The 24,456-nt window shown below is 40.1% G+C and overlaps 1 protein-coding gene across 1 annotated transcript; it reads right to left on the bottom strand.

Moving 5' to 3' along the window:
- Positions 1 to 3,400: 3,400 nt before the first annotated feature.
- SCO1 (synthesis of cytochrome C oxidase 1) lies at positions 3,401 to 24,456 on the bottom strand. The gene is made up of 6 exons (XM_004483133.4): positions 24,108 to 24,456; positions 22,992 to 23,082; positions 19,580 to 19,777; positions 18,682 to 18,774; positions 16,413 to 16,528; positions 3,401 to 12,139 (listed from the first exon to the last, which is right to left on the bottom strand). The coding sequence occupies exons 1-6, from the start codon at positions 24,390 to 24,392 to the stop codon at positions 12,005 to 12,007; spliced, it is 918 nt and encodes a 305-aa protein (XP_004483190.2). The 5' UTR covers positions 24,393 to 24,456; the 3' UTR covers positions 3,401 to 12,004.

The following is a 24,456-nucleotide window of genomic DNA, read 5'->3' as shown; positions in this document are numbered from 1 at the left end:
CAAGTGTCCTCTGCTCAAACAAGGATCTCCCCTGATGGCATCCTTCAGGATTAGGGGAGAAATCATTTCCCACTATACAAATTACAATTTCTTAAATATTTTGGGCCTTGGTTTCCATCTCTGTATAAAAAGGGAGTTGAACTATATGATCCCTCTACTATTTTCCAATTCCATGACTTACAGCTCAAGAGAGAGCCGCTTGGATTGTTTTTAGCCTCGGAGAATTGGTGGGGATGGGCGTTGGGGGTGGGGGTGGGGAGGCAGCTGGGGAACTCTGAATTGTGTGGACTTACCCTTCTCCATGTCTGAAGGGCAAGGTGAATGCCCATGACAGTACCTTACCAACAGCATTTCCTTCCTAGACATCCCGGGGCTGTGGGTGAGAACTTTAAGTCCTGCTGAGCCTCTCTGCAATCAAAACTAATCAAAGAGAATGACAACAATCAATTCCAGCATTCATGATTCAGGGCTGGACAGCACTAGATCAAGCTGCTTCTTCCCATGACACCTGCAGACATCATGAGTCATCACGGCACTCACCAGCTTCCTCTTTAGCACTGCACTGCAGGAAGCAACTACTATTGGATTGAAATCAGCACAGGAGATAAACTACTTGTCTTCCTGGCACTAGACTGTTTTTCCTGTTAATGACTATTTCTTATTGCAAAATCAATGCATGCTCATTTAGGCCAGTTTAGAAAATAGATCCTCAAAAATAAGAAAATAAAAACCATCCATAAACACACCACCCTTTTAGCCACTGTTAACATTTTGATGTATATATTCTGTGCTTAAACTTTAAAAAATGGGATTAACTTTGGCAGTTTATTTATTCACTTGATGTAGATAATATTTTTCCACATTTATTGAGTATTCATCAACAGCTCCATTTTAATGGTTCCATGGGACTCCATTTATGAATATACCATGTTTTATTTAATCATCCCCTATAGTTGCACATTTAGGTTGTTTCTCATTGTCTATCATTTAAAGGATGCCATGAATCGTTGCAAATAAATCTTTGTGCGTAACCTATGTTTCTTTCTGTGGATAAATTCATCAACGTGGAATAGCTGCCCTACATACTAATTGCCACCCAGCAAGACTGTCATAATTTATATTCTCACCAGTCCTAGGTGAGGGTCCATTATCTCCATAACCTCATCGTCTAAGCGTAACATTCTTTTGGTGTTTTGTTAACCTCAGAGACAAAAAAACTACTGTTTTAATTTGTACTTTCTTTTTTAAAATTTTTTCTTTAATTAAAAAAAATTTTTACATTCAAAAAATAAAGGTTCCCATATACCCTCCACCCCCCTCACTCCACTCCTCGCACATCAACAACCTCTTTCATCATCATGGCACATTCATTGCATTTAGTGAATACATTTTGGAGCACTGCTGCACCACATGGATAATGGTTTATATTGTAATTTACACTCTCCCCCAGTCCACCCAGTGGGCCATGGCAGGACATACAATGTCCAGCATCTGTCCCTGCAGTACCACCCTGATCACTTAGTAAGGCTAATTTTTAAAATATGGTTAACTCTTTAGTCTACGTTTGTAAATTGCCTGTTCTTATCCTTTGCCCAGTTTTTTCTTGGAGTATTCTTTTATTTCCTCAAGGATGTGTAAACATTACTTATTTATTAGTGCTAGTAATTCTTTGTTGCTTTAGACAGAACCTTATCGCTCTTTCAATTTATGCTGTCTGCCTTTGGTGACATGTTTACAGAAGCCCTCCCTGTTGTTTTAGTCTGACTCTTTTGGATGCAAGAACCTCCAGACAAAGGAAGGTGGGTGGATATTGTAAGGACAGATGTAAACTAGATCTAAAATGGAATGCCCAAAAACTCTAGAGCAGTGGTCTCCAAAGTCAGGAGCACAATAGGGAGACATCCATTGGGTGTGGGAAGGAAATATTGGCCCTTCTATTTATATGTATTTGCATTTTTAAATTTTCATAGGAAGATAAGACACACAAAGGCATATTCAAAATACATATGTTCAGTTTAGAGAATAATACAATGGTCACCCATGTACTCACCACCTGGATTAAGAAATACATTCCTCATTTCAAATTTTTGCATTTTTGATTTTGTTTCCCATTGCTGCCCCTGGCTACCATTTGCCCAACTATATTTGTACATTAGCTTATGCATATAATATATAGATAAACATACAAATATATATTGGTGGTACATGGTCACATTATTCATTATTTTTTTAATGGATTATTATAATAAAGAAGCTTGGAGGCACTGCTCAGAGAAATCTTTTTTTGGGTTCCTGTTTCTTTCTACCTACCGTTTTCTCTTTGCTCTAAGGACTGGCTTCTTGCTGACTGGTGTGCACACACCACTTAATCCTGGCCACCTCGGCTCGGGATCTGGCCTCTCTTCATCACCCTCTTACTTCAGCTCCTGATGCTGATTGGCTCCCGTTGCCATTCCTGTTCCAGAGGATGTGACTGGTCCAGCCAATGAGCTGGCTGGCGATGGGGCCAGGTACCTGGATCTATCAGCTGTGACCTGAGGTCCCCTGGTACGTGGCCCCTGCCCCTCAGCAACAGGTGTGAGTGGGCTGCTTCCCATAGAAAGCGCTTGGGCAGGACAGGCCCCAACCTACTCCCAAATCTTCTAACGCTCACATATATTTCCTATAGTAGTTTTATTACTTTTCACACTTACATACACACCCAATCCATCTGGAGTTCATTTTAACAGAGAAATGAAATAGAAATCTACCTTTTTTCATTTAATTAACTATTGCTCCTATACCAATTTTTAATTATCCTCACCAATTTGATATACTACCTGTACTCTCTACTTAAAAGTTTTATATCAAAATGGATGTTTTTCCAGATTTTCTACCTGCTAAATGCTGCATAAGTCCTACAACTTAAAAAAAAATTATTATGGCTTAATAATATATGTTACTACTGGGTGGGCAAGTCCTTCTCATTCTTATTTTCTCTATCTTCCTGTATCTTTCCTATAACTATTTTTCACATTTATCTTTCCAGATGAAGTTCAAAATCTTCTTTTGAGCTCCCAAAAGATGCCAATACAATTTTTAAAAGAAAGGCTTATTCAGGTATACAGTTTACATGCATTAAGTCTACTCTTTAAAAATACAGTTTGATGAGTTTTGATAAATATATAGTTATGTAGCCACCATTATAATCAAAATAGAGATAACTTACAGCATCTCCATAAGTTCCCTTGTTATTGTTGAAACTGCTAAAGATTTAAGTAGGAGAAATCAGACATTTTCATCGAGTCTTCTTATCAAGAAATGCACTAGGCCTCTTTATTCACTTATATCTTAAATTTTTCTCAAAACTTTATAATTTAATTCACTAGATACTAATTAGATACACAAACACTCAAGGGAATTTCTTTTTTTAATTAATTTTATTTCAAATTCACAAAAATAAAAGAACAGAAAAAGGCATTTCAACAACTTATGGATGAGAGTAGAGTTGCTCAAGCAATTAGGTGTCTCCCTCCCACATGGGAGGCCCCGGGTTCGGTTCCCAGTGCCTCCTAAAAAAAAGACAAGCAAATAGCGAGTGCAAACAATGAGGAGGGGGCACAGAGAAATAAATAAAAATAAATAACTCAAAAAACACCTAAAACAAGTTATGGAAACATTACTCCTAAAATGGTCTTTTTCAGGTACTTTTGTCTATTCAAACTGCTAAGTCAGTTGTACCTCTAGTATTCAGAAAGATAGACAGATGAGCACAGATTAAATGACATAGTTGAAGTCTCCTTATTAATGAAAAAAAATGTAGATGAGAAAAAAAATCTTAATCGTATTCATATCTCACAAAACCAAACCCTGTATCTTTTTTCACCGTTAGAATATAATACAATTTTGCTTTTGCTACACAAAAACATTACAATGTTGTTAACTATAGTCCATAAATTACATTAGTTATGTTTTCCCCAGGTATCACCACATTCTTAACACCCTGTAGTAGAACAACATTCCTATTATTTATATTATTAACTATAACCCTCATCTACTTCCAAAATCATTGTTATACATTCCTAACATTATCCTCCAGCTGTCCTCCAACTACCATTAATCTTCCTAGGCTACTTGCTTTAGCCAAATGGGGGGTTTGATTTTAGGTGTACTGGTTGACAAATTGAGACGGAATGGCCTAAAAGCTGCCCTACTCTTTATTTCTTTTGTAGTTATTTGCATTCCAGAGGCCTTCTCCAATGACTTGGTCTGTCTAGCCCTAGCACTTAACCTAACCAAAAGTATTTTTAAAATGTTAAATTAAGCAATGGATGAATGCTGGGGTCCCTCCTGGTCATATGGGCTTTCTGAATGAGTGGGAATTGGTGCCTTCCGTCCTTGCATGGGCAAAGGCCCAAAGTCAGGGGAGACTCTCCTGAGCCAGCAGAGGGAAAAGGCCTGCCCTGCCTTAGGCACTAAATGCTCACCTGTTCTGTTGTGAATGAAAGTTGATCCTCAGAGGGTTTCAGAGCCCCACTCCTGGAACTAAAGGGCTTTACCACAGCCCTGAGAGTACCAGGGGCCAGGCAGATTTGGCTTCTCCCAGTCTCACTTAATGAAACCAGCCATCCTTATCAGCCTGACTGCACTGGGGCCAACTGATATCAAACAGGTCTTCAACCTGGTTTCAATTCAGATTTTCAAAATGCCTAAATGGACACATTGCATTTAGCCTGCTAAAGCCCTTTGGGCTAACCAAGCAGCATGTCTCTCTGCTTTTTGCTGGAATTATATCAGCTTGGTGGAGAAACCCTTGGTATCCTGCACTGAACAGAAGTTCTGACGGGGAGTGATGTATGTCTTTGATTAAAATTTTAAAATGGAGAAATAAAATAATTATCAGCAAATGGAGAACTTCATGGAAGCAAAATTAATTATAAGGCTTCCTGGTTGGTGAAGATTAATCACTTTATTATTCTTCACTTTTTCCTCTTCCTTACTGGGGAAAATTAGCAGGCTCTAGGGTTAGAAGGGGAAAAATCAAAGAGCTGTAGACCTCTGCTTCTCAAACTCTAGCATGAGTAAGGACAACTGCAGATCCTGTTAAAATACAGATTCTGATTCAGGGGGTCTGGAGTGGGGGCCTGGGAATCTAGCAAGCTACCAGGTGATGTTGTTTTGGGCTGACCTGTTTCCCCAAAAGATAGCGTTTATGTCCTAACCTCCAGCGAATGTGGCCCTAATTGGAAAGAGAATCTTTGAAGATGTGATTAGTTAAGATGAGGCCAAACTGGAGCAGGGTGAGTGTCCTCATAAGAAGGGAATAACTGGACCCAGAAAGACAGACACAGGGGAAAAGGCCATGTGAAGATAGAGGCAGATACATCCCTAAGCCCAGGGGCGCCAAGGATGGCCAGAAAACACCAGAAGCCGGAAGAGGCCAGGAAGGACTTGCCTCTCGAGGCTTCACAGGGAACGTGCCCCTGCTGACACCTTGATTTTGGGTTTCTAGCCTCCAGAACCTGAGATGACAGCTTTCTCGTTTCAAATCACCTAGTTGGTGATGCTTTCCTAAGACAACCCAAGGAACGTAAATCAGATGAAAGCCTGCTGTTCCAGGAACCACACTTAAGTTCTAAGTGGTAGCTTTGCTGAACACTTGGAGGCAGGTCTCTGTGGGCTCTTCCTCCCCTACACAAGGACATGGTGGATAGTCTGTGACTATGACTGTGACTGCAGCACAACCTCCAGGGCATCACAGAAGCTGTGGTGCCCAGCAGCTGCTGAGCCCAGGGCTCTCACACCAGAGGCTCTCACATACCTCTACAAAGCTCAGCTGTGGCCCTCCACCCTTGCGTCATCCTTGAATGGAAAATGGATAATGGGCCACCATTTGCAGACCCACCCAAGAATATTTCGGGTGGCCCTGGTATAAGGGCAGTCTCTCTGGCTTAGTCCCTAAAAAAGGGACTCAACTGGGCTCAAGAATTGTCAGCCTGGCCCCAGAGCCTGACTGACAATGACCAGCTGTTGCTCACTGCAGCAGCCAGGAAGGAACGTGCCTGCTCTCGTCTCCAGTTTGTTCCTCCCTCAGTGTCCCAGGGCCCAGGAAGCCTCCAAAGCATCTAAACAGCTTCTCTGAACTCCCTCTCATGGCTGTCAACTTTAGTTTCTATCTCCCAGTTTGGGGGTCACTGGAGCTATTTATTTCTGAAACCTTCAAGTGGGGGCAAGAAGATGGACACGGCAGGAGCATGGGCCTAAGTGGGGCTGCTCCCACTGACTGACCATGTCAGCCCTCTACTGTTTTCTGACAGCAATCATTCCATGCTGTGTTGAAACTTGCTGTGCACTGTCCTTCTCTGCAGTCCTGTCAGCCCATCTCCTACCTGGGGAACCTGGTGTTAGCTGTTAATTAGCTTGTATCCCTCTGCCTGAGCTAAGGCAAGTTGCTCAGTGCTGTCCCGATGCCTGCTCCATATCACATATTGCCTCTTTTCTTGCAAACCTGCCTTCCACAGGAAACTTACCAACCCCAATTTTCTTGAGTGATACTTTACGTAAAGGGCATAAATCTTATGTTTATGAATATGTACAATTTTTAGATATATATAGAATACATACAATTTAGATATATGATCTGTAGCTCCAGATCAAGCTACAAGTTTTCATCACTCCAGAAGTTTCCCTCTTGCCCCTTCTCAACCCCAACCTGTGCCAGAGAGGTAAGTACTATTCTGACTTCTCTCACCACGGATGGGTTTTCCCTGTTCTTGAACTTGTATCTACATACAGTATGTACTTTTGAGTATTCAGCTTTTCTTCACTCAAGATGTTGAGATTCACCCATGCTGTGTATGTAGTTCTTTTTACTACCACGTAATAGGAGGTATACCGTACGTCCTACTACACGGTATTCCATAATTTATCCATTCCCTAGCTATGGGCATTTGAGTTGTTTCTACTCCGGCTACTATGAACAAAGCCAAATGTATGTGTGCGTGGCTACATGGACTCCCTTCTCTTGGGTGTACAACTAGGAGCTGTTATTGCAGTACATGGGGTAGCACATGTTTCACTTTGGTAGTAAATGCCACTTTGCCAAAGGAGTTGAATTAATTTATGCTTTGCTCCCAGCAACAGTGCATGAAAGTTCCCAGGTACTCACTAGGAAGCTAGGTGAGGGCAAGTCAGCTCTACGTGCCGCAGGGTGGGTAGCTCTCCTCCTCTTGCCTGGGGACCTTGTGTTAAGATCCTGAGTGATACCCTGACAACGCTGCCTGACAAGGAGGAGGCAAGACTGAACTTACCATCTTTGTATGGTAAGTGCTTAGCCTGCCACAGAAGGCAAGCTAAGCACCACCTCGCAAGTCCACTAGTCAGAGGTGGGTACCTAACTAATAAATTAACCATGCGCAGGGAGGCAGAGACAGGCCCCAGGAAAATCACAGCAGCAACAGACATAAACTGGCCCCTTAATGCCAAAGAGAGCAATGCTTCACTGGTAAAGTCCGGACTGCTTGCTAGAGAAGAGGAGGAAATGACTGAGAAGCTAAGTCTATGTCTGAAGCCCTTGCTGCAGCCAGCAGCCCTCTCAATGACCTGCTGTCCTGGTTACATTTAAGAACCCTGAGGGCTACCTTCCTCCTCAAAAGACTCAAGAGCCCAGCAAGCTTCACGAGGCCTAGCCAAGTTTCTGAGAAAGAACTCTGTCCAACTGCCTGGTCTTACTGGATAATCATGCCCCAGTGTTCTCCTGTTAAGACCAAAAGCCCCAAAGTCTCTGGTGTGAACCTTTAACTCCTCCTTAATTCTAATGTTACTTTAAGAAAGCAGTTCCACCAGTTTCAGGTTTAGAATATGAGTGAATGTTGAAGTGGGTGTGTGGAAGATGCAGGATAATGTCACAAGTTAGCTTCTGTGAGGTGGGTTGAAGCGGACTGGTGATACCTATGAGGCTTAGAAAACACTATAACCAACAAACAGGAACCAAAACCCACTGCTGATGCAAACCCTGCCATGCCAGCCCCAAATCGCAACCCTCATCAGGACCGAAATTAATGGCAGCATGTGTTGGTTTTCCATAGGATTTCATTTAACCCTCACATGAACCATACAAGAAAGGTATCATTAGTATTCCTGGTTACAGATGAGAAAACTGAGGCCAACAGAGCCCAGGTCCTGTGGATTCACACCAGCCTGGCTGAATGCAATAAATCCCCGGAAAAGTTAAGAGCATGGGCTCTGGGTACACAATGCCCAGCCACAAGCACCTGCCGGGAGACGCTGGGGAGCGGCCTGTTACAGACAGCAGCAGTTGCCCACCGGAGAAGCTGAGCTTCCCGAATCTCATGGTGAACTGACTCTGGCTCCCAGCTCTACACTGCCATTCTCAGAGAGTGGTTGAAGACATCCCTGAAATGACACATCATTCAATAATGGCTGTGTGTGTGTGGTGAGGGACCAAATGAAGTCCACATGTGTTTCCTTGAAAAGTATTTTTTTCTCTAGTTAACTTACTATCTAGCCTTTGGCAAGAGAGAAGGGGGAGCTATTTTCGACAATCTTCAATGATTATCAAATTCAGTAATTATCAAAACTGAGGAGTATCTGTGCTAGTCATAAGAATATCAGCTTTAACTAAATCTTTTTTTTTTTTAAAGATTTATTTTTATTTATTTAATTCCCCCCTCCTCCCCCCGTTGTCTATTTTCTGTGTCTTGTTTCTTTGTCCGCTTCTGTTGTCGTCAGTGGCAAGGGAAGTGTGGGCGGCGCCATTCCTGGGCAGGCTGCACTTTCTTTCGCGCTGGGCGGCTCTCCTCAAGGGTGCACTCCTTGCGCGTGGGGCTCCCCTACGCGGGGGACACCCCTGCGTGGCAGGGACTCCTTGTGCGCATCAGTACTGCGCATGGGCCAGCTCCACTCGGGTCAAGGAGGCCCAGGATTTGAACCATGGACCTCCCATGTGGTAGACGGACGCCCTAACCACTGGGCCGAAGTCCGTTTCCCTTAACTAAATCTTAGCATTCAAAAGTTTTTAGGCCTGGAAACCAGCCTAAGTTCTGGAAAGATTCACACCAAACATTAATAGTGATTACCTCCAAGGAAGATCTAGGATGGGAGAAGGGGTGGTCAAAAGAGATGTGAACATCAATTTTCAGGAAGGAATTTTTAAAGAAATAAATCTGAATTTCTGGCATAAGAGATTAAATTTAAAACAGCAATGATTAAAAGGAAATGTATCCAAATATATTTTCTTGGTAGTAAAGCAATAGTTATTTGAAAAGTTCTTCCTTCAACTTCTCTATACTGACTATATGATATACATACTGTGGAATAAGAACCAATAAAATTTCAAATACATTACTTAAATGAATAGAAAATAACTACCTTCTAAGTGGGAAAGGTGTAGTAAAGTGCACATGGCTAAAGAGGTTATTAATTGCACTTCACTGATAAATAAAAATAATCACCTACATCGTTACAGAGTATGGTAGCTTATAAACAAGGGTTAAAAACACAAGCTAAATAGATGGCAAATTCTTGCTCTTAAAGGTAGCTCACATGCACAAAAAGATTTAAATGGTGCTATACCCCCAAAATGAAAGGTATTTGGGAATATGAATGATTTGAAATTTTTTCTTTTAACCTTTTATTTAAAAGTAAGATATTAAAAAATATCTTATGCAGATGCATTTGCAATTCTAAATAATTTTACTGGGTCCCATTAGTCTCCTAACTCCCATGGATATTTTATACTCAATCACCTGGTACTGAGTAAATCTCAGCTCTTGACCTAAGGTATCGGCTGCCTCATGCATAGCCTGATGCATCAAGTACTTCCCTGCCTGCTGCAGAGACAGGATTCTTACAATTTTCAAATAATTTGAAGATACTAACTCCACTGGAGAGTCCAGCAGAGACACAGTAACATAGCCAGGGAAGCAATCTGCAAGTGATACTTCACTGGAAGGCCATCTGAATTTGGATTTCCTAAGATTCGCAATTTGAAAAGCTGCCCGCTGGCTCTCAGCATCCCACATTTTTGGCTGGATTCATCTGGTCACCATAGCATGCTGCAGCAGTGGAATAAGCAGGGACATGACTAGAAATTGGGCCTGAGTTTTAATCTAGGGTCAGAAGTAAGGACAAAACCTTCCTTTCTTGGGAATTACCTACTCATGCATAAAAAGGGGGATTTGGATTCAGTCATCTCTGAGGCCTCTTTGCCTGCTTCTAACATCCTGACTCCAAGCTGACTTAAACTTGACACTGAATGAAGAGCAAATAAAAGGTTTCTTCAAAAGTTGCTGTTCTGTTTCTGGATCATTACACAAGTTCTAACCTGCAACAGCTGAGAATGAAGACGAAATTTTATCTAAGAGCAAACTTGCGGCAAAGTGATCCACACAAATGTTTTGCGACTTAAAACAGACCATCTTTTTTAGAGTTTGGCATTTCAGACACTTACTGTCTCTTGTTACATGAGACTATTCTTTTAGTACATTCCTCACCTTGACAGGATTCCCGGCAGTCATTCCTACCAACTACGTCTGATTTGTAGCTCATATAAACTAACTCTTGCAGTTGTTTAAGGAACCTACCCAAAGAAACCAGAATGGTTACAGAGTTTGATATTTCTTTTTCACATACTTGCACTCATAGGTCTGTATCATGTGGAGGTAAAACAAAACTGATGTGCAAAGAGACTACGTTGTCTGACCACGCATTTTGCCTTTTGCATGTTAGGATCTGCTGAAAACTTTGATAGAACTTCCCTTAAGATAGCAATGTCAAGTGGAAAAAGATAGAACTTCCCTTAAGATAGCAATGTCAAGTGGAAAAAGATGAAGAGTCAAGCCCAGGCACCTAGGAAAGCTAAACTTAGAAACAGAATTCAAGAGTCATTCCAGCACTCAACAAACATTTTCCCCAATGGCTGTGTACACAATGCTTCGTTAATTGACACACCACAAGATAGGCCAAGTGTTCATTTATCAAACTCAAAACCTTATTTTACCACAGAACAGTTTCTCATAAAGCACAAATCCCAGACTGCCAGCATCCAAGTCACCTGGGAAGTCTGCCATAAATGCAGATCTCTGTATCCTACCCCAGCCTCAGCAAATCCAGCTCTGGGTCTGGGAGTCTACATTTGAACAAGCACCCACCTCCTGCCCAACCAAGTCTGTGAGTCCCTGCACTTGCACCTATGTGCTGCCACTGATGCACACACAAAAGGAGGTCATGCTTGTCCAATCTGCAAAACTGAATCACCTTTATTTTCCATGTAGTGCAATCTAGTAACCGCGGGAAGTACTCGGTATATACTCATGATCATTATCCTCTTATTTCCACTTGGTTCAGCATTGAAAACCTGGCACATCATTAAGCTAAACAGCACATAAAAGGCCCCCAAAAATTGATCCAGGAGTTTTCCCAAACAATAACTTTTCTCATCAGTCAAATCAGCATTTGCTGACAGTGGAATGAAATCCAAGTGTGACACTGAAAATCATTAACAAGGAAGACTACACTTATGCTTTCAAGTATAAAGATTACTTCAGGAGAGACCCTAATTTGACTGTTTTTCCAAACTGGCCACTAGGAATTTGAAGAGGAAAGAAATTACATTCTTTTTCTGGAAATTAAGTGCCATAACCTGCATAAGCAAGGGTCTAAGATACTGAAGAGGCAGCAAAGCTAAGTGGGGGGCCCTATTTATGTGGGTAAAGTCACCAAACATGCTGCATCCTGTTGTGTCCTCCAAGAGGTCCACTTTTCGCTGGCTTTGCATCAACTTGGTCCTCCAGTATCACGGTGGCTACTTGGGAGACTTTTGGTTGTGATCATTAGTTCCAAAAATGTATCCTGGATGAACCCCAGGGCAACAAGTTCTGCCCAAAATATAGCTGTTTTCATGGGACAAAGGCATTTCTATAGGTTGCATAAGTAGTGGCTCCTATGGGAGACAAAGCTATCTTCCTCTTTAGCAAGAAAGCACTGCACCTGACCACTGCCCTGGTTAGCTCTTCTTCCTGTGCTCCCTCATGTGCGCAGCAATTGAACCAGCTATCTCTGCATTCTTCTTGTTCTGGCCAAAATAATCCAGAAACTCACCATCTGGTCCAATCAAGTACATTATTATCGTATGATCCACCTGCAGAGAAAAGAGTGGAGGAGATGACAAAAAGATTAGTAAAATAAGAAGTGAATAAATGTTGCAGAATAAGATAACTTTATATTAATCCTTAAATGATCTTTAGAGCAGTTATTATTTATGGGATGGGCTTAAGCCTATTACAGCAAATTCACAAGGGGGATCTTTAGAGTTCCAGAAATTTACATAGGCTATTGCTTGAAATACCAGCTAGAACTTGGAATTCTTTCAGTTCAACCTTTAACACAGTCTTCTACGCAGCCCAAGAAAAGAACCCTCCCTCTGAGAAATGACTGCTGCTGGCATTCATAAAACAGTCAGTGCTTGTGAGACAGCAATGCTTGTTTGGGAAGAGCCCAGGTTTATTAATAAAGTATCTTATCTGACCCCTTGATCACACTAAGAGACCTCACAGGGAATTAAAAGCGTCAATGAGAAATTACAAAGTTCGTGGGCTTGTTCTTTGATGTTCTAGGCAGAACTGGTGATCACTCATTACTGCCTAGGTTCTGCTTGCCATGTTTCACAAGGAACCAGAAAACTAAGCACTAGTTTAATTATCTAATCTGTAAATTCTATGCTACATTTAATCCTGACATTAGCTATTCAAAGATGAAAACAAGCATTCTTCTCCTATAGATTTTTATGAACCACAGTGACTGATCCTACTTGAAACCAATTGCCCTGGAAACTCCTCAGGAGCCACAAAAGCCACACCCCTAAGGAATCATCCTCAATTCAAAATCCATTTTCCTGGCTAAGTTCTTAAAAATCTTCCTAGGTCTTACTTTAGATTAGTCATCAATTTTTTCCTTTTTAAGTTATATGCTTTCACAAAATCTGATTTAAAATAAGCAGAAGATTTGGCTCTTGAAGTCCCTGGAATTTATTGCAGGCTTGATTGCCATGTGGCAAGATAAAAAGAAAGATGGGAATGTGGCCACACATACCAAACTGGAGACACCTCCCAAATCTACCCGAACACTCATTATATGTCTGTGAGGTTAGAAGTTCTTTATACACATACACATTCATAAAGAGATAGCAAATGGAAAAGGCCACTTGCCTGTCCACATAAGGAAAGAATTTACAACAAGAGAGCTGAAACAGCTGGTGATTTAATGTGTCCTGAAATAATTTACTGTAGGAGGAAGGGCAGGGGATCTGGATTTCTCCACACATTTGATATAGAAATCAGAATTCAGTCTCTGGCTCTATCTTTAAGCCTTACTCCCTGTAGCTTACACCTTTTTTATTTCTTTTCCTTTTTCTGTCTCTCCCTTAAAAAAGTCTTGTACTCTGTTGAATTTATTTTGAGGCTTCTTAATTTAAAGGATGTTCTAATACATAACATAAATACTGTGCTATGCATAGCTGTCAAGCTTGTCAATAGTCACTTCCATTTGGGTTGTAGGCAGAACAGAGCAAACAGACATGTTTCTAATATACAGTAACTACTTCAAAGTTCTAATAGTTCCTGGTATAGAAAGAGGAAATTGGCATTTCTGACAAGTTCTTTCACTTGTCATTAAACCAACGAGACAGGTATCATCCTCCTCCACAGATGAAAGTACAGGCTCAAGAGGGTATGTTACCTAATTAGTAAGTGCCAGACCTAATCTCATATACCTAGGTCTCCCCAATCTTTTCATATCACCATGTTGCCCTATTTCTTCTGGAATTCTACTGGAGAACTGCAACTCAGTTTTTCTAATGTGTGAGTTTTGTTTATATTTCACATTTTATCTAACTTTCTGACTTGTGCTGATCTAATAGATGGAAAATAGCATCTCTTTATACAACTTACATTTCTTTTATTATTAGTGAAACTGAACATCTTTTCTTAGGTTTGAAGGCCATTTAAATTTTTCAAAAAAAAGTATTTCCAAATTACTCTGCAGATTTAGCTTTCAATAGGACCCCAATGTTTGGCATGCCAGCTTACATACACTATGGGCTAAAAATTCCACTGGCATTCAAAAGTCAAAAGTCTACCATTTGTTGCTGCTGTTTGAAATCAAGAAAACCCCAACAATTATGTCTCAGAGTTAACCTCTAAGGCTCTCCCTGAAATCATAATAGAAATTTCCCGTACCATGTTGTGGATGAAAATCTGTGACTTTAAGAGACAGAAGGTATACTAATAAAAAACCTACGAAGCTGAGGAGTGTCTCCCCCTATTGGCGAATATATCAAATGCATAGCAATGAACTTGATTCTTACCAAAAAGTCAGATTCTCATGGTAGTAGAACAGTATTCTTAAAACGGGGTCTAGAATGTATTCTGGAGGGTTCAACAAGCCCTTGTAAGACGAAACTATTTGCATTTTAAAATCTAAGATTAAAAAGATCAAGGTTCATATTCCACTTTATCTGCAGAGCTATCTTATAATTGAGAACATTTCAGGCCCAAACCTGTGTCTGGTATACTTTTATGATCCCACTGTCACATAGATGTACATGACTGGTCACAGGAAACTCAACACAGAAATGATGAACTCTCACAAGTCAAGGCCAGGATCAGTCAAGGAGGACTATATGATCAAAGGTTTCAAAGTATCCTAAAGAGAAAAGTGAGGAGGGCAGTTGGTAGTACAGTTGGGCATCTGAACTCAAAAAATGCAGAGCACAGCAATCTGACCCAAGCCATATTCCTGTGGTGAGCAGTGCATTGGTTTCAGCAAAATATCCTTTTTCACATCAACTGGATGTTTTAAATTTGAGTTTTATAGGTTGTTTGATTTTGTTTTATTTATAAAATTTCTTTTTGACTTTTGGGTTGTTTAAGAGCAAAAAGCACAAGACTAAGAGGTATTGCCTAGTTTAGGATTGTATATATTTAAATAACATAATAAAACTCATTTAATATTAGAAGTTGGACTGATCAGCTTACCTGCTCTCAACCAGTTAATATAACTCTCTACAGAAAGAGCAACAACGCTTGAAATGTTTTCCTATTTGCTTCCCACTGCCTTTCTTTCTTATCAAGAAACCACAGTAGACCTTTCACTGTCCTTAAACTTAATTAAGGCTTTAAGGAAAAATGTTCATTTTGTTTTTGACCTTTTCTCCCATGAATCACTGTTCCCCTAATTCTTCCAGGTACCAGAGTGGTCTAACCTAGAAGGTAAGATTAGTGTGTGGGCTTAATGCAAAGGGACCAGAAGCTGCTTTTAATTTAGGCTGTAGGCTATAGGGGTATACAATGTACTCAGTTCAGAAGTGGTAAAGAAATGACACCCAGCTTAGAGACAAAGCACTGCAGTGAGATGTCCATTCTGCACTAAGTGTCCCTTGGGACTCTTGGGTGGCTGGTGGATGAAGGAGTCAGGGTCCTGGTTGTCTGTCTTTCTATAAAACCAGATACACAGCTGGAAAGACTCTTAGTGATTAATCATTTGGTCTAGCCAATAGTACAGAGAAGCCAGAGTACTTGACACAACTGAGAAAACTCTGAAATAATACTAAAACACAACTCAGCTCTTAATGTGATAGGAAAAAACGTCCATATGGAGAAGAAAATGGTGTGTATGTATGTGTGTACACACATTTACACCCTTCACTGTGAAACCACTGGTAAGAAAAGGAGCAAAGCAATTTGGGTGTTAGCCCAAGACTGTTGGGGCAATGCTGATGAAAATGATGAAAGCTCTTTTACGTAAGAGCTACACAAGTACAACCTAATTGCATTTCTACTCTTTATCATTAAAAAGCATACACCTAACTGTGCAAGGCATATCGATGATATATAAGCAAACCTTACAGAAAGTCCATCTTTTTATAGCTTTCATCTTTGCTTTGGCATTTTAGAATTCTTATTTGATTGAAAACTGCAATCCTTAAGGTCTAAAACCACTTCTCAAAAGGAGCATGTATTTTATACCTTTTTGTGGGGATGCAGGGAGGACCAACAGAATGTTTTTAAATTAAAATAAGCTTTGCCCCAAAATGATGGCTTATTTCCAACCTGCTGTCCAAATATCACATTTTATTGAATCTAAATGCCACTGATTTTATACTGCCTGATAATTTTATATGCTACTACAAAAGAAAAACCACAATTATGACAACACTGAATAGAAATTAAATGAGCATCCCTAAGAAAATAAAAACAAAGAAATATGCTTCTACTATCCTTTCAAATATCCCAGATTCCTAAGGATTTGACAACGGCCTCAAGTTTGCCTTCCTCTCTGAAGCCAGTCAGTCATTTAAGGGCTGTCTGAGTACCTGTCTGGGAGCTGGCAGGGCTAAAGCCTATGCCTTTACTTACTATGTAGTCTTCATCTTCATCCTTGGGGCCAGGGCTGTAATACACCCTGAATGCTCTGGCTACCTGATCGATCTCTTCTTTTGTCCCAGTCAAGCCAACCAGTTTAGGAGAAAATTCTAAATAAAAAATTAGAAAGACAGTGAAAAATGGGAAGAAAGTAAAACAACCATCCTTCAAAAGACAGTATCAAGTCATAAAGCAGCCCCTTTGCCACTTTCTTCCTCTAAGTACCTAAATATTTCCTCATGAGTCAAAGGAAAAGAAATCCATAGAACAAATGAAAATTCCCTACTCTAATATGTGTCATGTCTTTTTATGATTACTTACTAAAGATGTGGAGAGAATGCATTCCAATTATCTAAATCACACATTTTACTAATTTAGTTGCTTTTAAATACTTACATGTGGCTCTAGCTGAGATATGCTGAAGTTTAAAAGTATTATCATGAGTTAATTACTATAGTTTTTCATTGTATCAAGTGACAAGGAAGTCTGTTTCACAATTAGTTCATAACAGGTCAAAATATCTGTATCTTATTTTTCAGCATATAATCTCAATATAGATATCAGATTCTTTTAACTTCTGATGAAGATCTGGAAAACAAATACCATTCCCAAACAGCAATAATAATAAAGTTCAGAGCTAAGGGTAAAACAGCATGTGTTTGCTGCTAAGTTTTTGGAATTTACTTAAGTGAGCTGTGGAAGTTATTTTAAAAACCTAGATTTATCAGACTACTAACACTAAAGTGATAGTCCAACATTTAACAGCAGTATCTTCTTCCGAAAGTCTAGAAAGCCTATTTTCATTCCTTAGACTAATTCATCTAAATTGAGAAAGTATTGATGTACTGAACAACCAGGATGGCTTGTCTTTCTCTTCCATTCTCTGAGTAAATGAAGAAAAAGATGAAGCCTGAGTTAGCTGCACATTCAAACACTTATGTTTCACTAAACTGATGAAATTGCAGTATCTTTCTAAATATCATCTTAGAATTTTTTTAAAAATCCCCCCCAAATGCAATTAGTAATGGTTAAGTCATTAATCATTGCATGTATGTGTTGTTGAAGAAAATTACCATAAGGTGAAGATTTGGTATTTCAGATAGTAGGATATTTATGGTTTGGTTAATATGTGTTAAACGTAATTGCCAATATAGATAATTAAATTGGAGATTGTTTATTGCCCAAATGAACTCAGTGGTTGCCTAAAGACAGAGGAGTAGGGACGGCACAGGGTGGGGTTAATGGGGGACATAGGCACCTTTTGCCAGATATATTAATTTCCTTGACTGGTGATAGTTTCACATATGTATGCATATGTCAAAGTATTAAATCACACACTTTAAGTATATACACTTTACTGTATGTCAATTATATCTCAATAGAGCTGTTAAAAATAAAAAAATACATAGCAAGTCCTTCACAAAACAAGTTTAAAAACAACCTGAGTTTTAGAGGATATACATTAGAATGTCATATAATAAACATAAATAACTATTAATCTTTGACCAGTAGCTTAAATTTCATAATTAAAATTCCTGATTTTTAAGCATCTACATTCTAGACTTATTTTAACAATAAAAAAATCTGACTGAACAGATATTTATTCTGATCACTCACATTTCTCAGCTGAAGAACCTGGAGTCCAGAGAAATTAAGCAACTTTCCTAACCTCACAGCTAAAACAGAACCAATACTTACTGGATCTCAATTCTACTTTAATTTACAGTATTTAAAAGTGCTGTCTAACAGGTTTTAATGTGCATGTTGAGATGTTTGAATTGAAATTCCTCTACTGAAGGTTATAAAGGTGTTAGTCATAATGTTTTAGCTTTATAAACTACATGTGCTATGTGTTAAAAATGTTTATATTTAATAATACACCTTTAATCTCCCAATGTACATAATCCCAGAATGTAAGTTTTCCCTAATTTTACAAAGGAGAGAATGAGGTACAGAGCTGGAATTAGTAAGTGTCCTTACTCCCAATTCAAGGCTCTATTAGCTTTGCTGATAAATGAAGAAGTTCATATTTCTTCTTTGTGGTAAAATAAAGAACAAAGCACCAGGAAAGGAGTAATCTGTTTCTTATTTATTTTCTTATTAGCCACAGCCACAACTCGAGTCTCATCTGATCATTCACCTGTAAAACTGGGGCTATCACCTGTTCTGCCTTCTTCACAAGGCACTGTGAGGTTCAAATGACTTTTTCTTTCAAAAACTCTTAAGAGCTAAGTAGATATAGAACATTATTAATAAAACACACCTTTCACATAAGTAGCAATGGCTTCTTTTGTGTCCCTCTCTGGGTCAATAGTGATGAAAAGTGGAGTTAAATTTGGCAAAGACGGAATACCATCTGAAAGAAAAGTCTCATTAGTCGGTATTTGTATTATAAGGGAGGGAACAGAAAACCAGCAATTAGAGTACAGTAAGTGATACAACATATTAAGGAAGCACAGAGGGGCAACTAACATTCTGGTGGAAGGGACAGGAGGGGCTGGGGACAACCTCCAGATGGAGCAGATCCATACACTGTGGTGACATCAGATAAGTATCCTATCAACCACCTACACCATGCATAGATGTTATATTACTCCTTATCACATCATGTGACTACCTTGTCTTCCAATCCAAACCAATCTAATATTTGTAGTCCCCTGCCTCCCCTGACCCCTCCATAACTTGAGGGCAAGGTAAACTGTTAATAAGGACTGAATATCCTGAAACAATTCATTTCAAGAAAGCACCACCCGGCACCCTTCCTTGTAATACAATGTTTTCTGGGCCATGATCAACACTAGTAAATACCACTGCCTATAATAAAACTACAGATTACCTATACTCATCAGACAGTCCCTGGGGAAAGGCAGTGGCCATGATGGAAGGGCTACAATAATGGAAGGAACACAAAAGCAGTTACGTGAGAGCTGCTCATCGACATTTCTAAGAGCTCTAACAGTTAACATCAAAACAGACTGCTCTGGTGGAGAGTAAGGTCACAGAAATCAAAGCAACCAACAGCCTAATGCTGAGATTTTACGTTCTCACGAACCAAATAATTACAAAGGCCCATGAAACGGTAATACAAGAATGTGAAAAATGTAGTATTAGGACATTGGGACATTAAGGAAATATCATTTTTATACTGGTAGCTTTCTTACCTATTTCATCCACAACTTGAATCATCTTTTCTAGTTCTTCTGGACAGATATCAGGGCAATGGGTGAAACCAAAATAAATCAGTACCCACTGACCCAGGTAGTCCTTGTCAGTTTTAGGCTCTCCATTATGAGTTGTGAGGGAAAATGGTCCCCCGAGTAAAGGCTTTCCTAGGCTTCGCTGTCGTTCCTTCTCCAACTCTTAAAAAAAAACCCACAAACATATACATCAAAATAAATAAAAAGGCAATCTAATCACAGGTACTCAAATGTCTAATAAATGGTTAATACCACACTTTTTGTAATGTGGGGGCACAAAATGTAGAAGAAAATCTCAGTCTTCAAGAAGCTTTAAAAATCTTTTAAGAAAAAGAAGCATAAGACAATAAAACAAAATCAAATTAAATGTTATGGTATTTAGTAAGGTTTATAAGAAAAGACAATAGCAAAAAATATTTCTTCCTGTTCTGGAACCATTCAGTCCTAAGCCATTAGGAGTGGCCATACTGGGGGTGAGAGAGGGGCTGCTATGACCCACAGTATAATGTCTGGGCTCAAGTGGGGTGAGATGGATGGCTGGCACAGGAAGTCCGAGCCCAGGTGCACTGGAGAGCAGACAGCCATGATAGGCCCTTAGTTACATACAGGGGCGTGATAAATAAGCAAAGGATAAGAGAGTTACAGATGAAAAGGGAGTTAGAATTACAGAAAGGGTAAAAACTAGAATGAATCCTCACGTCTTGGCAAAGAATTGTGGTATCTATCTAACTATCTAGAAATAAATATAAATGCACACATACATTTCCTAGCTCTGTTTGTGAGAAACAAAGGCATGTTGTTTCCATGGAAGCAAGTTACTTCCTTGACCACCGAGTCATGCTGTCTCCATAGCTATATGTGCAGGTCATAAATCTAGCAAGGAGATGTGTACATTCAGGTGGAACGAGGACTAGGTAGAATGGGGCAACCTGAGCAACAAGATTATGGGTATGCTTTCTCAACAAAATAACAGAACACTGAAATTTTATACTTTGATTTATAATCATAGCTTTCGATCCATTGTGTTACACAGGTTGAGGTAATGGGAATAGTTAGCTAGGATAGTTGCTGGTCTCACCATTGCTTGGGGTATATAAAGAAGCCCCTGAGATTAATAAACTTGTCTGACGAGCTTGAGGCTTCAATGCTCTCAGATACCGATCCCAATCTCTCTGTCTTTCACTCCCGATACCCTTCAGGTCCACTACGCCGACATCTGTTCACTAAGAGGATTTGATAACACAGACACCCCAAAAGCAATAAGCCCAGATCCTGACTTCTAACTACCGTTCTTCACTAAAAATAAACAGGGTTTTTGGAGAAATGGCTGATATGGACACCAGGGCTGGGACAAGGAAAATACAAGATGAGCCTGAAACATCTTACTGTGCCACAGAGTAAAGAATTCAAAGACACATGTAAAGAGGAAAAATTGGTCTGCCTAAAGGGGCTCCCACTGGCCAAGCTGGGACAATTTGAACAGCAAAATAAAGACATTACAATTCATTGAATAAATAGGAAACCTAGAGTCCATATTGATTTAAATGAAATAAACTGAAAGTTTGATGGGGAACAGAATATTTACACATGTAAACAATACATATCACAAAAACATACTAATTATACATAAAAGTAACTCTTGGTGGAGGAGCCTGACAGTATACACCTTACTCAAATGATCAAAGCGAACATCATTAGTAATGGGACACATATCATCTGGTTAGATGCAATGAGAACAAAGCATCACTTTTGCGATATTCCTGTTAAAGGTGCATGGCCTGAATCTAGAAGAGGAAACATGAGACAAACACAAACCAAGGGACATTCTACAAAATATGGGGCCTGGAATCTTCAACGGTATAGAGGTCATGAAAGTCATGTAAAGATTAAAGGAGACTAAAGAGACCTAACAACTAAGAACGAGGTATGGTTTTGAACTGGATTATTTTGCTATAAAGGACATGATGTAGCAAAATTGTGAATGAGGTCTGATGACTGGAATGGCCACATATCAATTCCTTCACTTATGAATGTAATGTATGCAGTAAATTACAGTACTATTCATTTCATATCATATTACAGTTGTTGTATATCTCAAAAAAACCGCTTATGCTCATCCAAACTTTGAAATCGCAGTAATCTGTTAGACCTAATGTTGGGTGAGTTTCATAAAAATCTGCTGCTACGTTCTGGGACAGGGTCCATGGTTTTCACCTGACTGGCAAAGGGGTTTTGTGGAACAAAAAAGGTTAAGAAACCCTGCACTAAAGTATTTGGAGAGAAGGCATCTGGGACAGTTTAGGAACACTTTTAAGGTTGTTAAATTTCACTGCAGGTGAAACTCCAAACTAAAGTCAAAAGAAGCTTGCATATACTAGAATTGTCTCTGCCTCTATTTTCCTTACCTCACAGTTTTGTTTCTTTTGTGAATCTAAAGAACTTCTTAGAATATAAAAATTATATTGCTAAAATAGTGCTCATTATGCAAAACAAAAATAGGTATATGTATCAATGTGCAGCTCTTATATTGCTAAAGTTCTAAGGCCTATAAATTTTCACTCCTAGACTTAAAAAATTTCCCATTGTATAATCTCGTCAAAAAAGACTCTAAGGCTAAGAATCGAAACAGATTTAGGGGAAACTAAAGATACTGGAAACTTCCAAACTAAAGCCAATAGTCACTAAACATTTAGTATCTGTAAACAACTGATAAACACTTCAAGGTTTTAATCCAGAGCAGTTCTTGCATTCCTGGAACAGGCTCTCCCTCCTCCATGGGCAGGCTCTCGCTTTCCCTTTGCTGATACCCAGCATTTTGTAGTATCTACTTGCACTATGCCCCATGCCTGACTCTCCTAGGAAGCCTTTCAGAATCCCAGGGTTGGGCTATCTGCCTCCCTGCCTTTGGCCCTCAGAGAACCCAGAGCTTCCTTCTGCCCAAGCAGAACCTTGTCTAGTGAAATCCTTTACTTGTGATTCTGTTTTCCCATCATGTGCACTTCAAGGGCTAGGCTATATTTTAGTCATTTTGTACCCTCAGGATTTTATACTGTCCACACTGAAATCTGTCCAAGGTAGGTCTTTTTAAATTTTTAGACAGTGGTATTCTGAATTGGATCCTAGAACAGATAAATGACATGAATTGAAAAACAAGCAAAACAAAATATCTATAATTTATAGTACTGTACCAATTTTAATTTCTAAGTTTTGACAAATATACTATGGTTATATAAGATGTTAACAATGGTGAGGATGGGTGAAAGGTATATGGGAACTCTCTATACCATCTTTGCTACTTTTCTGTAGATCTAAAATTATCTGAAAACAAACAAAAGATGCTAGTACACAGATAGCTGACGAAGTGCTATCTACTTACTTTCTGTCTTTTCTTTCTTGAAGTACTTCATTCCAGCCAATAAAGCTCCTCCAATAGCAAATGTGAATGCTAAGGACTTCCAGGAAACAGGCTACTGGGGCAGAAATTTCAAAACTAAAATATTAATGTGATGTAAAATTTTAGCCACATTAAATTTATTATAGTAATTTTTAATATATGCACACAGAGACCTCAATCTTGTTGAATGTGCAGGATGTTTCTGATCACTTGAATGAGAAAATGCCAAAAGTTTCTGTAAAGACAATTAACCTGGGAACCTCACAATTACAAAAGCACTCATTTCCAAGGGAAAATTCCCCAAGTTAATTTATTTTCATGTGAAAAACAACTCACAGAAGCTCAAGTATCATAATTAAGAGGTATGACCCTGGTCCCCATTGCTAATTTCAAAACCAGTTAAATCACATGCTTGTACTGATGCTGACAATATAAATAAAATTCGGGAGGTTAACATAACTCTGGCTTCCAGAAGTAACAAAGCCAAAGTGTAAGAGATGTCTACAAGAGGAGCTACCTGCAGGCTGCATTAATTGAGTTATTTCCTTGTACTCTTTTGAGTAGCAATTAGTTGGCCTAATTACCCCCCCCCCCCGAAACTGCCCTTACCTACCACGAAAGGGAACTGGCTCTTTTATTTTGGGGGTCAGAACTGTTGAACCCAAGAAAGAGAACTTTTCCTAAGAAAAACGCACCCAGCATACAACTAAAGCCCACATTTTGTTTCAATGTCAAGATATTCATGGATCCTCTGCAGGGAGATTCCGGTGACAAATTATAAAAGTGCTCTGACATGGTAAACTTTAGGTTGAAACCCCTGAGAATTTAATTTTTGGCCCAAGGGTTGACTAAATCCAAACCCAAGTACCTAACCACGTGGAGAGGGTGTAAGTTCCCAAATTCTCTTTCGGGTTGGGGCTGTGGGTAAACCAGGAGAAAAGCGGAGTGAGATACTGTGCTCCAGGCAAGCCAGCTGAGCTGAGTGCAATTTCCGGCCAGGCTGAGTGGTGTCGGAAGTTAAGGTCGAGTGGGATGGGAAGGCCAAAGGGTCGTCCGACAGCCACGACCAACAACGGAAGGGTCCAGGTGTCCACTTACCCCGGGCTGCGAGGGGCGCGTGGGGTCTCTGCGGCCCTTCGGCCCGGGCCCTGGCGACGCCGGAGGTGGCCGCATCGCCGTGCTAAGGGACCGGCTTGCCAGGCAGGTGCCCGCGAGCCCCGAGGCCCGCCACGCCTCCTCTCGCCGCACGCATAACTGCTTCGGCCAGGCTCTCGCGGTCGTCTCGGCCGGGTCCCAAAGCCGGAGTCCGCGAGGCAAGAAACGCCAAAATAGGCCACCCCAAGGCCGTAGGAGCCTGCTGCCGGCCAACAGCAGACCCGCCATGAGCTTAGACTACCGCGCCTCCTTGAGCCCGCCTCGCGACTTCCGGTGCCGCTTCCGCTTCCCC

Source organism: Dasypus novemcinctus, chromosome 21 (assembly GCF_030445035.2).
Source record: "Dasypus novemcinctus isolate mDasNov1 chromosome 21, mDasNov1.1.hap2, whole genome shotgun sequence".
NCBI lineage: Eukaryota > Metazoa > Chordata > Mammalia > Cingulata > Dasypodidae > Dasypus > Dasypus novemcinctus.
The sequence above is the reverse complement of the archived record's forward strand: the minus strand, read 5'-3'. Positions and strand labels throughout refer to the sequence as shown.

What these genes read in the sequence shown, in the direction of transcription:
- SCO1 (XM_004483133.4), bottom strand. Translation starts at nt 24,392, where the DNA reads ATGGCGGGTCTGCTGTTGGCCGGCAGCAGGCTCCTACGGCCTTGGGGT. An exon ending in CAAGAAAGAAAAGACAGAAA is followed by an intron (nt 19,778 to 22,991) that starts GTAAGTAGATAG and finishes TTTTTTTTTAAG; the next exon opens with AGTTGGAGAAGGAACGACAG. An exon ending in CATTGCTACTTATGTGAAAG is followed by an intron (nt 16,529 to 18,681) that starts GTGTGTTTTATT and finishes TTTTTTATTTAG; the next exon opens with AATTTTCTCCTAAACTGGTT.